We start from the raw sequence: 19,247 nt of genomic DNA on the forward strand, positions 1-19,247 counted from the left end.
CTCTTTCCCCGCGAACCATACAAAAGGGCATTACTGCCATAGGGGAAACATTGCGAATGGCACTTTTTCTATGGTGGAATGTACCGATGGCAGCATGACACGGTCCCCGGTGTACTCTAGTCTTATCTATAGAGAGCAATGTAACTCTGGCCTAGTCCAAGGACTTCAATAGCAATACTCAATGATCCAATTCCAGCAGGAAGAAAAAACATTACATACTGTAGGCTCAGCCTAAGCATGTTTAGGTCTAGGCCTACAGTAGCTGAAGTGTAGCATTTGGCCTAGCCAATGACTTTCAAATATACTTTGATCAAATATAGTAATTGAAATCCTAGTACTCTTCAAGTACTCTGGAGTTATATCCTGTTCTGGATTATTGTGGATACATTCTAACTTGAGAATAGCAAATGTCAAATGAAATTCATGGTTTCCAACTCTAGAATGAGATTCAACATGCGAGTGTTAGTGTTAGCGACATGTCTTAGCAACATGTGAGTGTTAGCAACAGGGAGTGTTAGCTCAGTGGTTACGCCGGCGCCTTTCAATCATATGGTCCCGAGTTTGAGTCACTCCAAGATTAATGTATGTCGTCCAGTTACAGAGTTGTTGACAATTCATAATCATGGACATTAAAATATGAATCTAAGAGACTGACTTCCGTCAGCTTGATGGCTTCTTCGCGATTTCCTGCTTCCAGGAGGACCTAAAATACAAACATACAACATTCCATCATAGATGTGTTATCTTGTACAGTAGTTGTGTCACCCAAACTACTACAGCATTACACAACACCCTTTCTTGTTCAAGGCATCCATTGTAACAAATCCATAATTTCCAGGGTAACGCTCATTAACCTGCAAATGCACCTTTAGCTTAAATATCACAATTCGTATATGCACATTTTATGTATTTTACGGACAATAAGCACAGGGTTTTTGAGATGGCCACTATTAACATGTTAAGAGGATCACTCACAATGACCCCTGTAGTGCTGTTTAGCTATCTGGATACAGGAGTTCCATAGAAATGTTTTTCTAGAGTCATTTGCCAGTGAATATATCTGAATAATTAATTTGATTATGTTATTGTTTCACTTTTGTTTTAGAATTACAGAGGCTCGAACGGTTCCATGATGTAATAATTCAACCATAGTAAGAAACCCTCTAGTGAAGATGAAGACAGAGACTGTACTGGATAGAGGAGATCAGTACCTACGAACCTATCAAGCTTCTTTCAGTATCCTTCACTTCTTGACCCACAGAATGGCACAGGAATGGTAAGGAAGTTGCTTGTTTGTTGTGACTGGATTTACCAATCTGCCTTATAGTGAGTATTTATTTGATTCATTGCAGGAATCTGAAAGTCAACTTTAAAGTACCATTCCAAATATTTGTCTCAAATACTACACTTTCTTCCTCCCCCGCCCCCCCCCCCCATCCCTTCCAAACCAGTATTGGTATTGGATCCTCCCTGCAAATAAGAAAAAAAGTGGCCCTCTACATGAAGTAACTATTGTCTCGTAGCTCTACGAGTAAAGAATGCTATTATGGAACGCGGAAAGGGTAAACCTGAGGCGCCGTCCACTCAGGAATGGTCATTTGCTCAGAAACCGTCCACTTATCGCCGCTCAAATACAGCAGCCGTCCATAGCCGTTTACAGTACTCTGTAAAACTTTGGTGATCTAAAATCTGGAAAGATACCCCCAGAGAGTGGTTTAATTATGTCAATGTGGTCTCCTCCCAGCAAAAAATGTACCCTAATTTTACCGCGGTAAACTATGGTAAATGTGTGGTAAATAGGGTAAATGTGTGGTAAAATTGTGGTAAAATCAACCGTGGTACATTTACCGCAGTTTTACCATGGTATTACCGCGGTAAAAGTATGGTAAAAGTGCGGTACATTTACCGCGGTAAATTTACCGCAGTTTTACCATGATATAACCGCGGTATAAGTAGGGTAAAAGTGCGGTACATTTACTGCGGTAAATTTACCGCAGTTTTACCATGGTATTACCGCGGTAATAGTAGGGTAAAAGTGTGGTACATTTACCGCGGTAAATTTACCGCAGTTTTACCATGATATTACTGCGGTATAAGTAGGGTAAAAGTGCGGTACATTTACTACGGTAAATTAACCACAGTTTTACCATGGTATTACCGCGGTAAAAGTAGGGTAAAAGCGTGGTACATTTACTACGGTAAATTTACCATAGTTTTACCATGATAGTGAAAGTAGGGTTAGTTTATATGGTACATAAACTACATATGTGAAATTCCTACAATTGTGCCATGATTAACCACAGTAAAAATAGGGTAAAACTATACGGTGCAATTATACTATGGTAAATTTACCATAATTGTACCATGATTTTACCACAGTAGAACATATATGGGTCACACTATGAAACATGATGGTACATTTACAGCAATTTTCCATGATTTTGTCCCATATTTTTGCAATACTGATATGACAAACTGCTATTCTTATATGTTATAGTATGCATCTCTTTTCCTAAAAAAAAACAAGCAGAGGATAGATACATAGAGAATTCCTTCATGGAATCCCTGATATATTTGAGAGGAGACACCAATTAATTCTTTTTTCATTATTAGGGAGAACCTAAAAGCCTTTAAAATGAAAAAAAGAACTATATAAACTAGCACACATAAGGCATAGCTTCTGTGCCTCAACACTGTGGCACACAAAAATTGACCAATCAGTGTCCTCAGATTTGGGTATTCTCTGTCAGGTCCATTAAATGACTTGACAAGTCTATGTATCTATGATCAGAGTACTCTTTCCATTTAAAACAAGTCTTTGAGGACAATAAGAGATCAAAATCCAATCTGGACTACCAATTAAGTCAAAAGAAGAGAGTCAGGAATCATACCATCTAGGGTAATTGAAATTCAACAAAGCTTTCTCATGTGTGAAACCTCCATGGATTTGATGAATTAAAAACTGTTGCATGCTACAACTGTGGACTTACATGTCAGGCATACAACCATTACAATATGGGTAAAGGCATATAGCCAAATTATGATACAGTACACTGATGGGTGAAATTCAAAGAAATATATGGTATTATACATGCTGATTGAAGTTAGGACAAAATCATGTTCAATGTTAGGTAAAACTGTCCTACAATTAGTGTAAAATCATGGTAAATTGAGGTAAAACTAAGGTAAAAGCGTAGTAAATCTACGGTAAAATTGGGGTAAAAGTATGGTAAATTGAGGTAAAACTAAGGTAAAAGCGTGGTATATCTACGGTAAAATTGGGATAAAAGAACGGTAAAACTGTGGTAAATTTAGGGTAAAAGTGTAGAAAATGCGTGGTCAATCTAGGGTAAAATTGGGGTAAAAGAACGGTAAACTGTGGTAAAAGCGTGGTAAAATATGGTAAATTGAGGTAAAACTAAGGAAAAAGCGTGGTAAATATACGGTAAAATTGGGGTAAAAGAACGGTAAAACTGTGGTAAATTTGGGGTAAAAGCGTAGTAAAAGTGTAGTAAAAGTGCGGTAAAAGTATGGTAACACCGTGGTAAATTGCGGTAAAATTGGGGTAAAAGTGAGGTAAAACCATGGTAAATTTGTGGTAATTTACTGCGGTAAGCCGCGGTTTACCGCGTCCATAGGGCCAAAACACCGCGGTAATGTACAACAAATTTACCGCGTTTTTACCCCGGTTTTACCGGGGTAAAAGTGTGGTATGTTACCGCGGTAAATTTGAGGTAAATTTTTTCCTGGGCTGTGGCCTAGTGCCATTGAATACAGAAAAGTATATAAAAATACCCATTCAACAAAGCTGACTCATTAAAATAGATAACATTATCAAAAGAAATCCTGTCTTCAACAGTGAAAGAGAGGTGCAACTTCTAAAATATCAAGCCCAAACCATGGTTGTGTAAAGTTGAACACTCCTTTGGGAGCTCATTTATGTTGTTGTATCACACCTTTCTATGCCAATTCCCCAGACACCAGACAATCTTGTTCATCTTTGATGGTATACTGGAAAATTTATTTGACACTTACCTGGTTATTGAAATTTGAAGTGTACAGTACTTTCAAGGATGTCCATGTATACAGTGTATTTATCCAGAGACATACTGTAACTATTTACGACTGACATTCTCAATACTTACAATCATAACAACCTAATTCTCATCCACATCACTTTCTTTCTCTTCATTAGGTTAATTGCATTATCTTGAAGACAGCTATTAGGGTATCACCTACTCAACCTGTAGTTACCATTTTCGACGGAAGTGTTCAATGTTTGCTGACAAAAACAATGATTGTTCAACATCTGATATTTACTCCATGTGATGGTAATCACATTAATGGTTAGTGTAGAACAGTGATGGTAATGTTCTAACAACATGTGGAAGATTGGATAGCACTGCAGATCAGGGAATTCTCTTTTATTTCCATCTTTTTCACTTTATTACACTGTCGGCGTTTGTCACCTATATCGAATAATACTAGTTCTGTATTTGGTGACATATTTGGCTTACTCTAACTAACTCGGCTATGGACGCTGATTGTATGCCCAGAGGTTCGAAACCGTTAAGGAAGGTCGTAATTCCACCGTAGGCTGTGAATGTGTGAATTTGAGTTACATACGAATCACATAATGTGATTCAAAGATAGTGAATACGCACAATCAACCCAAATTTATATTCAGATAGAAAAAAATGGTGTGAAACAAGAATAAAAGTAATAAGTTTAAGAACGTTGAACGACTTACGTTATGATATGATGCGGTCTGTACGGATATGATGTTTAAACATTGTTGTAAATAGTGATCCCTATCTGTGATAACGACCTCTTCTGAACAAAGTTGATGCAGCGATTCCTTGTCTTTAAGCTGGTAACGTAATGAATCAATAAATTTATAAGAACTGTAATGTCAGTGTTGAAAAAAAAGGAAAAAGGGTTAATGAGAAATACGGTCATCCTGTAGCAATGAACACTAAAATTGTTTACTACATCTATAAGTACATGGACAATACATAACATGAACTTTATATTTCTATTAAAATTTTAATATTAAGTTTAAATACTATCAGAGCTACCAACTCCCATAATGGAAGCTACGGTAGCATAGGATAAGAAATAAATACAAGCCAGAAAAAGAGGTATCGATACAACTTTGCCAATAACCAACTCTTTATCAAGAATAACGATGATAGTATTTATAAATTATGACAACCAGTTCCTGAGTACACTTACCTCCCACTGGCCAGATTGAACATTTAGTAGAACTTCACTGTCAAATAGACTCCAACAGACTACATTGAAAAGAATGTACATATCCATCAGTACTCATAGACATAATATTAATGTGAGATGAGTTCTTTGAGTAACATATTAACTTAGAAGTATTTACAGTATTTCACATTCACCTTAGTGAATATTTAATCTATGAGTCATTTCCTTTGCCTTTAGAATGTTTAAGACGTTTATATGTTGACAACTCTACTTTAATAATTTCAATAATTGCTTGCAATCTGCAACATTTTAGTATGTGTTTATGACGGTAAGTTTAATAGTATTTTAATTAATAATATGACTTTATTGCAAGCATGGACAATTAATTTTAGAATCTACCAAACACATTACCTTGATACATTTAGGAAAAAAATCATTATTTTCTTTCATTTAAATTATCACACATATTTAGAAGTCCACATGATTTCAAAGGTCAAACCACAGTCGTATGGATTTTTGGGTGATAGGCAATGGAAGTCAAAATAATCCACACTGTTACATGGAAATCCATGTCAGTCTATTGTTACTAACTCGAGATATGACTATATATTTCATTAAATGTATCCTATGTTGACTGAATGAGTCTTCATGCATTATATTAAAGTATGTGCTCAATTGAGTGCTCTGGAAAGTGGTCTTCGCAAGCTAACTAAGGCTATCATAATCTTCTTGATAATTAGTCCTTAAAACCTGATACATGATTAGCTTGAAATTAGAAATAAAGTCATTCACTACGTTATTGTCAGATTTACAAAGTATCACCGAATTAAATAAAAAGAAAAGGAACACATGCATTTACTATACGGAATGCTATAATGACATATCTTGAACATGTACAACAGTTTGAACAATTTTGGAAATTTAACAACTCTAGCCACCAGAAAGATATATTGGTATTTGATTGTAAAATAGTGCAAATATTCTGAAGCAAGTTTGTAATTAAACGTTACGTTGAATTAAACTGAAAGGAAAATTGTTCTTTTGGGGGAAGAAATCTATTTCAAATGCTTATTATGGTAAAATTGAATCATTGCAGATGGATAAGTGTACTTGTTTAATATTCATCACTGAGTGGAAAAGGATAACTAAATATTATGATTCACTTCCTTATAAACTGCATTACACACAATGTTGATTTACCTTTAATGTCCCTTGACCTCATGTCTATAGGAAGTGACTCCGATGAGAAGGAGAGAGGCAATGTGCAACCTGCAAACCTTTTGAGTAGAAATGAAGATATGAGTTTAACTATCGAACAGAAGACCAATAAGTGTTTCAATTTTATCAAGACACCATTAACCTTACAACTACTTGCCAATCCCCGGAGACTCCGTTATGGTAAGATACACGTTTTGCACTAGCCTATTAGAATAGGATATGCGTCACTTGACTGTTATGAAGAAAGATGTATGTTATAAGGGCATTATAAAATGCGCCATGAAGCAAGGATTACACACGCGTTCAGGTAGAATTATATATTTAACTCAACCCTATACTGCTGACAGGTGCCCTTACATGTTATTGTTACTATTTTTACTTTATCTGCCTATATCGTAAGTCCCATGCACTTCCACCAAGGGAAAAACGACGATAAACTTCTAACAAGGGAAAATTAAAACTATAACTGTTGTTCATGTGATAATATACTAGACATCTATGATAATAAAAGGTATAACTAATAAAAAAGCATACTGCGATGATCCTTTGCATCTATGTAGCTGCATCATTTCCTTTTAGAAAAATGCATGTTTAAATACTTAACCAAAAGATTCTATATATGTAGAGATATGCGTGTGTGTGTGTATGTATATATTTAGCGACTAGATGAACACGCTGATTGTTATTGGCCAGCATCAGTTTGAAAAGAAGTAATATTCGTCGAAACTAGTCTCGCAAGGATCGAAACTCTTCTCAAGGCTCTACATTAATTATTTGTATACTTTTTCTATTGCTATTCTGTAACACTTATAACATACATATACCACGTTTAGAGTTCTAAGACGTTGCGTTTATAAATCAAACGAACATTCTAACGTTAACCAAAGTCACGTCAACCAAAGTTATACTCACGACAGCTCCTTTAAATGTACAGAATGTAGCCCATAACTTAACATCATCGTAACGTCTTCCTCTGTAAGTATCCTAGGCTCCTCATTTACTTGATCTGTCTCTATGTGTTTCTTCTCTGCCGTCAACCATTGATGCAATCTGAGTCCAGAGTGACGTACATTAACATTTTCCTCACAATCCTTGAAAGATATTAAATATAGGAGAACATGTTGGCAATTGGAAAGTATTGCTCAAGGGCATACGTAAATATTTATCATGGAATCTCGAACAAATCTTCATTGACTTAAGTGTGTCGCTAATACATTGTTTCTCCAGACAGTTCTTGAAGATAAACTGTGCTATTGTATTATAGTCGTGTTACATACTTTATTAAATTATACTTTCAAAGAGTGTTTGCGCATGTCATTAAAGCATTAACAGGAAGGATATAAGTGATGTTCTAATGTTTGGTAATGTAAATTCAAAGGATTATACCAAATGATTAGTTAGAACAATCAGTATGGTTAATAGCCTCACAGTACTGTAGCTTGTAACTCCATGTCAGGGACAGGGTGGATTGAAGACGTCAAATGTTAAATACCTCCACCGTGAATCGACCATGAATATCATCAAATGATGGTAGTATTCGGTGGACTGGGATTGTTGGTTACTTACTGGTCGGTCATATTACACTCTTGTCGCTGTGTTTCATATAATACATGCCAATATAACAGCTAGAATTATTAAAAACTACGTTATGGTGAGTAATGGTTAATACCGATCTAGGTGCAATGCTTTTGAAATACCTTTCTCCACTAGCGTGTCACTGCAAAACAGTTGCGTGTGTTTATTGAATTTGCCCTATCACTGCGTATATACTGCATTAAAATTAAAATTATATTTGGTTCTTGTATCAGCATGAGTACATATGGGCTGCTTAAATCAACAGCAGATTGAACTTAAAGAAAATGTTAGAGCTGGCTGGCAAGAGTCAGTTTAAAATGTAATAGAGTAGAATAACACAATATTATAAGAATGATTTAAGTAGGGTTAAGAAGCTGAACGGGATTGCCATTGACCAAGATCTGTATGAATAAAATGAAAGAGCCTAATGACATTATCAGTGTAGATTTAATCTTTATTGATCTGGATTGAAACCGTAAACATTATATTCACCGGATTATGTTTCCCTTGATGATAACTTCACATCAGCCAAGTAATCAATCTAGTTGATTCCTTAAAGTTGGTCTTATCAGTTTACCATCATTATCATCTCAGTAATATAGCTGATACTTTATAATCCTTATATCTCAGTAAGACTGACCAGTTTACTATCTTATCATCTCGGTTTAAAACCTAATCAGTTAACAACCATTATCCTCTAAGTTATATAACCAATCAGTTTAGCATTGTTATCATCTCATTAATATAACAGGTCAGTTGTACACTCATCCTACATACAACATGTGAAACAACTCAAATAGGAGCAAATGGTGGACTACGTTAAGAAACCAAATCATGTTAGTCGAGTATTCGATGCTCAGATCAAGTTGTAATAATTCATGAGACGATGAACTGATCAGAGAACACTCAACATCAGTGACGTCATCAAAGATCATGAAATCTACGATGATAATAGAAAAGAAAACTAGAAGTATTTGTCATTACTTTAATATAGAGTAAAATTATGGAGCTACAAGACTAGATTGTCATAATCAAGTGATCACATTTCCGATGTCGTAAGAGTATGTCAGTTTGTAAACTAAGGTTTTATATGTCTGTTTTCAGCCACTTTCTTAGGTATGTTTGTTTAAAACTGTATTAAACATTACATTACTTTAAAATGGAGTAAAATTATGGAGCTACAAGACTAGACAAATTATCGTCATAATCACGTGATCACATTTCCGATGTCGTAAGAGTATGTCAGTTTGTAAACTAAGGTTTTATATGTCTGTTTTCAGCCACTTTCTTAGGTATGTTAGTTTTTAACTGTATGAAGACTAAAGACATCACTCTCTATACAAAAACATTGTGGAGGAGGAAGGTACAGTATGTATATTCCTAACACTGTTTTATTATGACTAGACATACACAATTATAACATTTAACAATAAATCTGTCCAAGTTTCTAAGCAATTTCAAGAAACCTACGTTTTAGTCTGTGACACCCGACACCCGCTTTTGCATGCCTATGAAATCGAGTTCTCACTTGATAATCGATGTTAATGTTTGCCAATACATTCAGGTGGGGTGATGGGGTCACCCCCCCAACCACCACCATTTAGCATTTCAAACTAACACAGCATTGTAAAGAAGTTAAAGCTCAATGTTGTGTTAAGACTCAGATATTAGACATAACATAAGTCAAACTACAGTATGCTTCTGAAGGTATCATTGAAGTCTAAAGTGAACCCTTTTCTGGAGAAGGCCCACAGACCCCCTCCCTGCCCCCGAAAGCATGTAGTTTTTACCAACCCCCTGTACAAAAAGAACGAGTGTCTTATCTTTGCGTTGATAACGTCTTTGATGTGATAACTTCTTTGATGTTATCATATTGAGCTAATATTACCAATTAGGATATTTCAAGTACGGTACATCTAGTCCCTATGGTTCTTTTACATTTTTGGTCTCTGTCTAGTGTTCGCTTATTTTTCTTCGTTGTTAGACACGACCAGTGATATCCGCTGATACAGATGTTGCTTTATTTTTAATGTATTCAGAGACTGCGGACGAGAACTAAATAATACAGTAAACCTATACCTTTATCAGAGATTTCATATATCACTAATCCTGGGTTATACCAGTCCCCTTGCTGTAGTACGCATAATTTACATCAATACCATTGTTTAAATAAATATTAATCACTACGGCCCATGTATGTACCATGTATGACTTCAATCCAATTTGTCGTTGTTCAGTTACCGTGTTTACAAGCTACAGTATTTTAGTTAAATCAACTTAAGCCCGCCCACTAATTAATATGCATAATATCATGTCGAAATATATCACCATGTACCCGCTTTCTATCAACATATGAATACCAAGTATAAATTAATTCTGAGTTTTGGTTGCGGAGTTCTTAGCATTTGAAGATGTTTACGTTTGACCCCGTGACCTCCTCATTATTCATGAAATGAGCACCAAAATCATTAGGGTTCATCTACAGTGTATGGCGCATCTATGTACCAAGTATGACTTCAATCCAGGTTGCCTTTGTTGAGTTATCGTGTTTACGAGCCAAGGGCATCACACACACACACGCAATCACCATCGCATAGATTCCTTGAGCCTTCGGGCAAGGAATCAAAAAGTGATTTCTGTGTAAAACAGGATTACTGAAAATTGAAGAATTGTTCACTTATCTCCGTGCCCCATCGTCTTCCCTGCTGGTAACCATCAAATGTTCAATCCCAGGGGATTTCATCTTCATATCATTATGACTGAACCAATATACCACAATGCACTATCACATTGGTACCATGCAGTAAAATGTTCCAACATGTTTTAACACTGCACGGATTCACACAGAGTTTACAGTAAAACAATGTAGATCTTTAAGCTTTGTTCCAGAGTGAAAGCTGAATCATGCTGATAAATCGGTAGCATGTACTCTTAGGATTGTAATCCCAAAAAATAAGCTGGATTTGTTGGGATTAAACATATCTTCAGTTCTCACTGACATCCTAATAGTACATGCTACTGATTTATAGCACGATCTAGTTGTTACTGTGGTTCAAATGATTTACAGTAGTTACTGTGTTGTCTGTTAATGTAGAGTGTAACACTGGTCTCGTCAACTGGAGTCGCCATTTTCAATTGAGCTGCAAGGTTTCACATTCTAATCATTATAATAAGTCATCATTCTTGACATCTATGGGATAGTTATTTTAGTTGGTTCTCTTGACCATGCTAGACCGGGTTCGACCCTTGTGTATTGTTATGGCAGAACTTGTGTTTTCATTAGCTAGCTGTAAGTGTAAGGTAGCTAACATTTAAGAGCGCTGCAGTAATTTAGATATAACATGCCTTAAAACAGCTCCTGTGTTTATTCTGGAAAACTAAGACATTATTCAATACTGACACATACTGACTCTAGGGATATTGTTTGTTAATAGCTAGACTAGTCAGGTGTCATGACATATGATGACACAAATTTAAATAAAAAGAAAGAAAAAAAACCTTCTGATTGGAGTAACATGCGCTGTCTGTTTGTAAATATTTTAGGCAAAGTTGTTTGAGGTTAATATTTACACTAAATATTTCTAAAAATTAAATTTCATTTATTAGAAAATGAAATATAATGATGTCCTATATCTCTAATTGACAAGTTTTATATTAGTTTGGTATTTTTATTGTTATTAAATGGCTACGATTGCACGGTTAAATACTAACAGTATCAGATTTTGCTCAAAATCAATCAATTTTTCTAAACATTCTTCTATAAATTGTTTCTTATATCTCTCCGATCTGGCCTGACACATCAAAACTGGGGTAAGCATTTTGCCCAATTACAGTGTTTGTTTTTTTTTCACTTTTGTTGGAAATGTTGAGGAGTCACCTCACATCCTCGTAGGTTCATCTTCATTTAATACCTACACCTTTGCTATCATGTCAGTTTTGTCTAAAGGGATCCTCATTGTAACTTAGCTGGTGCATGTGATCCCTCAGGTACTAAAACATTTACTGTTTATATTGTATCCATAGTTTCCTAATATATTTGGTATTGCAACAGCTTGGTATGCTCACATTCAACAGTGAATGGTTTCTACTTTAGCATAGTCATGTTATGTTACAGTCCACGCTCGTATCACAATTAATAATATTGATGCTATAACCCAACAGAAATCAAATACTCGTTAAGCATAATGTCGAGAGGGGAAGTGGGGGGAGGGGGCTGAGGGGGTTGAAGGTTGATATTTGTAATGCAATATTCAAATTTTTGTGTGAGTGAGTGTGTTGGCTTGTAATGCTCCATAACATCTGACTAAACATTGTAGTATTTAAATATATATTAGTTCTTTGATTAGCATTTTGTGACTGTGTGCCAGGAAGGAAGATTATTAAAACCCTATCTTAACTTGACATTGAGTACAGTGATATAATCATCACAAGATATAACTTGTTACTGGTTTGTCTTTGTTCCCCGTTCTTTCAACGTTGGTTATCAATCTTTCCTCCCTGATGAGAAACAAGGTATAATACTCTTTTGTCTTATTTCTTTGTTCCGTAGTAATAAACACCTCCTTGCCTGCTACTAAATTACCGTTACAAATTAACAGGAACATGAATCTGTGTCTCTCTTACCTCTTCTTCTGGTAGATTACCATCATCATCACACTGCTGAAAGGAAGAAAAATATTAATTATTATGATATGTTGAAACTGTGTTCAGGAAAATATAGTAGGGCGAGGCAAAAATTATATAAGTTATGATTATATATCTTCACAAATATCGAAGTAACCTATTCCTGACAGGTGAACGCACATCTGCATTGAGCACACTAAAGTCAATATAGGAGACAGACTTGTCCTGCACTGTTAGATGCACAGACTTGATACATGAATACATACATCAGCTTTATAGGAAGACAACATTAGTTTTAAAACCTTTCATCTAACACTGAGTGACGTCATTAAACAATGAGTGACGTCATAATGGGGAACTTCACACTGAGATGATTGGATGGATGCCAAGGACGACAGAGAAGATGACGAGAAGGGTAAAGAGGGCAGTATTCAAAGATAGAACTGTTTATACAATCCTCGTGGTTGAATCGATGGAATGTACAAACAATGGAAACTTTTCAAATATCCCATGAAGCAGTAAATTGGTTACTCCCGCCCATACCCCCTTCCCCACCGCCCCAACTCCATCTTATGTGATATGTTGATATCGTTTAGCTAACCCTTAACGGTATCCATGAAAGTTTGGGAGATGCAATTGGTAGAAAAAATCTCAAAATGGAGTAACAAGGAAAGAAAACGAAAATTAAAGTAAACAAGTGTAGATCTTTTAATGTTGACAAATTTCATGAAATATCATAACATTGTCTTATCCCCTCAATAGAGTATTTCTTCTAAATTTGCCGTGTCACTTGCGTATTTGTATTTAAAGTCTGTAGAAAATTATGTTATGAATAAATATTTCTATCCTTGTTTTGATTCATAGTCAATTGAAACATTGCAATATGAACACAGTACGCATTGCAAGTATTTCTTCAATACAAAATCCGTACGCCTTTTTCCCAATACTTTGCCTTAAATTTAAATGAGTTTGTTGAAATACTATACATTATACACTACATGAGACTATTATATGTAGTTTGCATATCACGAGACAAACTTAAACAGATGCATTTTAAGTTGTATCGTTTCCCTATTTTTAGTTACCCTGGGCATTTGTCAGTTGCGACCTCAACTGGGAGGTTTGTAGTAAGTTATATTCCCTTACTTTGGAAAGACTTGTCTTGAGACCTCCGCAACGTGTGAAGCTTTACTCACAGCTTGCATTCACTGTTTAAGTCACTTAGCTATTCTAGTACATTTTTACCGCATAGAACTTCGGTGGTTTTATCTTTATATTTCGGGCATTGCCCTGCGTGCACGTTGACTACTGCTCTGCGAGCTCTTTTAGTAGACTCGGTTGTTTAATCTTTCACCATCGGTCCATGCAGCTTTGCGGGTTATTCAGTTGATTATATTAATGTAGCCTACCTAGCGCAGCAGCTGTTGTAAGTTAATAAGCCTAGACGTCCTACCAATACCAATACAGTATACTACTACTAGTGATATATTGTTCGACACTATACTGTTGGGAACTTTCCACTATGGCTTGGCGTAATATTCTAATGCCACCGATAATATATTATCCTCTAACTTATTATATAATCACATAATTATCAATAAATATTGAATATGACAATTAGCTGATGATCAATTAACAATAAAACGCATTACCAGTTACCGACTATACCATAGTCAGTAAACCCCCTCCACACCCCACCCCCTGAATACTTCGAGATCCTCTAATGCATTCAAAACACGCTGGGAGTAACACAAATCTTTTGAAACCTTTTTTTTTAGTTCAGACAGCTTCAGTATTTTGCCTTTTTGAATATTTCTCATAATACTGCCCTCTATTCATAGTGCTGAGAGTACAAACAGTGTTACCCAAAGGTTTCTTGAAACTTCAATGAAAACCTCAGATGTGACCCTTAAGTTGAGCTTTGACTTTATAAATAATTTTAAGGTTACTTTTCCTAACATGTTAAAGTGCACATATTGATAGAAATAACCTCAATATACAAAAATACGGTATAGTCATATTTGTCTAGTGATTGCATACGTTTGGTTGCTATGGTATCTGTACAACAGAACAACGAAGCGGGTTAGTAGAGCAACACATACTACTACAGTGCTTCTTTCTATTTTATAATGTATTCCCATTTAACACTAATACAATAACCGTCCCCCACACCACCCCCCTCCCCCAAAGAAAAAAAATATGATCGGAACCCTTGAAATGGAGTAATAAAAACAGTGTCTCTTTCTTTCATATGTGCAAATGACCAAAATCATGACCAGCATTACCACCCCCTTTTCATTCCCAAGTAAATGAGGTCGCCAGGAGGAAAATCCTTTGGCGACTAGATCTCTATTTTTCCCAAATTCTGGTTGCCCAGAGAGAAAATGTGATCGCCACTTTGATATGCTAAATATTAGTACAAACAAGAGCCCAAGGGCACTGTGGTTCCTTGCTTGGGGTATATGACAATACACATAATATTATCAAGCAAGATTGGGCTCAAATAGTCCAAGTAATAGTGGTGCTACATGTACCCATAAAGTAACCAACACTATAGCCAACACTTTTGTGATCACAATATGTGATCGGATTTTTGATCAAAAGGCACTTTTGAGATCTAAATGTGGCGTCGAAAATGTAAGAATAAGGTCACCTACAAGCAGGTCAACAGATATGATAACACTGGTGACCTCAAATGACATGAACTTTAAGTTTGAAAATGTTCCACCACCCTATTCACAACTTGTCCCAAAATATCAACCGTGTCACACCTTGGTATTGGGATTTAATTGCATTAAATGTCTAAAACTTAACTTTGAACTTGCATACGTAACTTCAGACACAAAGGTCACACGTAGGTCAACCCATTGACATTTTTGATCGGTGAGAGCTAAATAGAGCATCAAATCTGTAAAAATTGACACATTTTTTCTTTGACCAATTTCTCCCCACAAAATACTAGTTTTTTTTTAGCATTAGCTGACCTTTGATGACCTTGGATCACATGACCGCTAAGTTTGAAAATATCCCCCTACACCATTCACAACTTGTCCAAAAAAATCAACCTTGTCACACCTTGGCATTGGGAGTTATTGCATTAATGTCTGAAAATTAACTTTGACCTCGTATAACTTCACACACAAAGCTCACCCGGGGGTCAACCTATTGACATTTATAATCAGAAGGTACCTTTAACATCTGAAAATAGCATCGAAACTGTAAAAATCCCAAAAACACGAAAAGGTCACCAGAGGTCAAATTGAGGTCAAGGGTCACCCAGATGCGGGTCGACAATTGGATTACATTGAAGCAACCCCCTACCCAAACTGACAATTCGTCCTCAAGTTATCGCAAAAATACTAGTTTTTTATCATTAATTGACCTTTGGTGACCTCAGATCACATGACCATTAAGTTTGAAAATATTCCCCTGTACCATTTGCAACTTGTTCAAGAAAATCAACCGTGTCACACCTTGCAACTGGGAGTTATTGCATTAAATGTCTGAAAATTAACTTTGACCTCGTACAACTTCGCACATGAAGGTCACACGGGGCTCAACCCATTGACATTTATGATCAGAAGGTACCTTTGACGTCTGAAAATAGCATCCAAACTGTAAAAATCCACAAAACACGAAAAGGTCACCAGAGGTCAAATTGAGGTCAAGGGTCACCCAGATGCAGGTCGACAATTGGATTACATTGAAGCAACTCCCAACCCTAACGGACAATTTGTTCTCAAGTTATCGCAAAAATACTTGTTTTTTTATCATTTATTGACCTTTGGTGACCTCGGATCACATGACCGTTAAGTTTGGAAATATTTCCCTATACCATTTGCAATGAGTTCCAAAATATCAACTGTGTAACACCTTGGCACTGGGAGTTATTACACTAAATGTCTGAAAATTAACTTTGACCTCATATAATTAACATACAAAGGTCACCTTGGGTCAACTTATTGACATTTTTGATCGGTGAGACCTAAATAGAGCATCAAACTATACAAATTCAAACATTTTTTTCTTTGCCCATTTTCTCCTCCCAAAATACTAGTTTTTTAACATTTATTGACCTTTGGTGACCTCGGATCACATGACCGTTAAGTTTGAAAATATTCCCCTATACCATTTGCAACTTGTCCAAAAATATCAACCATGTCACACCTTGGAACTGGGAGTTATTGCATTAAATGTCTGAAAATTAACTTTGATCTCATATAACTTCGCACACGAAGGTCACACGGGTGTCAACCATTGACATTTTTGATCGGAAGGTACCTTTGGTATCCAAATCTAGCATCAAAACCAAACGCTTTCTTTTTTGTTTGTTTCCTCCCAAAATAAGCACAATTTTTTCTAATGTGACCTTTTAACTTTGGTTTCAGATGTAGTTTAATCTCATGATTCAAAAAAACAAAACGATAAGTCTGTACAACCGTCCTAACTCAGACCGAAAAACTTTGACCCCATATAACTTCGCACATAAAGGTCACCTGGTGTCAACCTATTGATATTTATGATCAGAAGGTACCTTTGGCATCTGAAAATAGCATCAAAACTGTAAAAATCCCCCAAAACACGTACAGGTCACCAGAGGTCAAATTGAGGTCAAGGGTCACCCAGATGCGGGTTAACAATTGGATTACATTGAAGCAACTCCCAACCCTAACGGACAATTTGTTCTCAAGTTATCGCCAAAATACTTGTTTTTTAACATTAATTGACCTTTGGTGACCTCAGATCACATGACAGTTAATTTCAAAATGTTCCCCTAACCAGTTCACAACTTGTCCCAAAATATAAACCATCTCGCACATTGGCAACGGGAGTTATTGCTGTTTTTAATATATTGGTTTTTGGCATCTAACTGACCTTTGTGGGCACCAAAAACAATAGGGATCTTCCTCTTACTATTTGCTATCCACCCACCAAATTTGATCATGATACATCTTTTCCTTATTGAGATATCGTGTACACAAGCCAAGCGTCACATACACACACACACACGCACACACACACGCATACACACACACGCCAAGTTGAATGCATAGGTTCCTTGCTTTGCAAAAAGCAAGAAACCAAAAACACTAGGCCTAGGCTCATCATCGAGTAGCACTACTGTCAGTACTGACTACACTAACGTTAAACTTTAAAGCTAGTAGTTAGTACTGATAACAGTGGCTTGTAGTACATTTTTATTTTAAAATAATGACATAGGATAACGTATATTATTTTCTAACAAAATGAGTACGGTGAAAAATATCTTTATGTTATCATGTTCAAATACGTAGGTGTAATATAAGGTATAAATATCCTCAATAATTTCTATTTGCTTTTGTTCCTTTCATTAACTTGTTAATAACTTCATATAATTAACATTACTTCTTTCATAACACTGCCGCCGCTGATTATGCTTGCTCTCCACGTAGTATTGGATCAGATCATATAAATATCCAAATTAGCTCTTAAACAGTTATTACTACTTCCTTCTTTGAAATAAAGGAATGAATAAATAATAACGTCTTCCACATGGTAGCCTAACACCACACTAAGTCCATGGAAATCTAGCTAAGCCTCACCATCTGTTTATTTGCTGAAATTGTGAAGCAGTTATAAGATAACCATGGAATACTTTCATTATTGCTGCTACGTTCGACCACATGGTTGCCTAGCATCACACTTAGTCAATGGGGTAACCTAGCCTATCCATCTGTTAATTAGCTGAAATTGTGACGCAGTTATTTAAGATATCCATGGAATACTTTTGTTATTGCTGTTATCTTCGACCACACGGTAGCCTAACACCACACTAAGTTCATGGGAAATCCGCCTAACCATCGGTTTGCAAAAACCGCATCGGGAGGGTACCTTCGTTATTATTGTAAAGCATTGGTGGAAATTTCAGCTGCAAAAACTGATCGCCACAGTATTATAGGGCTGGCGACTAGCATTAATTTTTCCAGAAAGTTTTATCGCCAGCCAAGAATGGTCATCGCCAATGCGACTGTAATGTCAGTCACGTATACACTAATATATAATCCCCTGAAGCTTTTCAAGGAACAATGTTAAATTATTAGCAAGATTTCAAAATCAAATGTGATGTTTCAGTTAAGCATTGCTTGTACCATTTTGCTCGCGAGGGATAATTCGAAAGCGGTGCATCAAAAAGATAAATACAGATTAATAGTTCTCAAAATTGTAATCTGCAATATTTACAGTTCTTTCGTTAACTAATCATTCCTTTAAGCGTCTTCATTGGACAATTCCTGTTGTTTTGAGAAGACATGAACTATTCGTATGGAGCACCCACTGTAGCCCCCACTAAAGGATATTATAGTTAAATCCAATAGAAGTTTACATAATCCTCATATCTTGCCAACAAAATGGAATAAAATCATTCAGAAATTATTTTATTTGCATTGCTTTACAGGTTATTAACCTTTTCTTCTCTTATCTTTATGTTAGTATTGATGTACATATTTGTATATTTCTTAGTCTTTGATTCTCCTGTTTATAAATATTGTATACTTTTACTGGTAATAACGGAAGTGAACGAACAATATATGCAACTTTTTAATAGATTCAAGTTAGATATTTCTTACGGAAGAACCTGT

At 35.9% G+C, this 19,247-nt stretch overlaps 1 protein-coding gene across 1 annotated transcript in view; it reads right to left on the reverse strand.

Annotated features, from left to right (window-relative positions):
• The window catches only part of LOC139982813 (uncharacterized), an 890,000-nt gene that overhangs the window by 596,095 nt on the left and 274,658 nt on the right, over positions 1 to 19,247 (reverse strand). The window contains exons 24-28 of the mRNA XM_071995913.1: positions 12,631 to 12,666; positions 7,345 to 7,523; positions 6,415 to 6,491; positions 5,236 to 5,294; positions 4,751 to 4,870 (exon numbers count right to left, since the gene is read on the reverse strand). Coding sequence (XP_071852014.1) covers positions 4,751 to 4,870; positions 5,236 to 5,294; positions 6,415 to 6,491; positions 7,345 to 7,523; positions 12,631 to 12,666 — 471 coding nt within the window. The remainder of the gene's footprint in view (positions 1 to 4,750; positions 4,871 to 5,235; positions 5,295 to 6,414; positions 6,492 to 7,344; positions 7,524 to 12,630; positions 12,667 to 19,247) is intronic.

Source organism: Apostichopus japonicus, chromosome 16, assembly GCF_037975245.1.
Source record: "Apostichopus japonicus isolate 1M-3 chromosome 16, ASM3797524v1, whole genome shotgun sequence".
NCBI lineage: Eukaryota > Metazoa > Echinodermata > Holothuroidea > Aspidochirotida > Stichopodidae > Apostichopus > Apostichopus japonicus.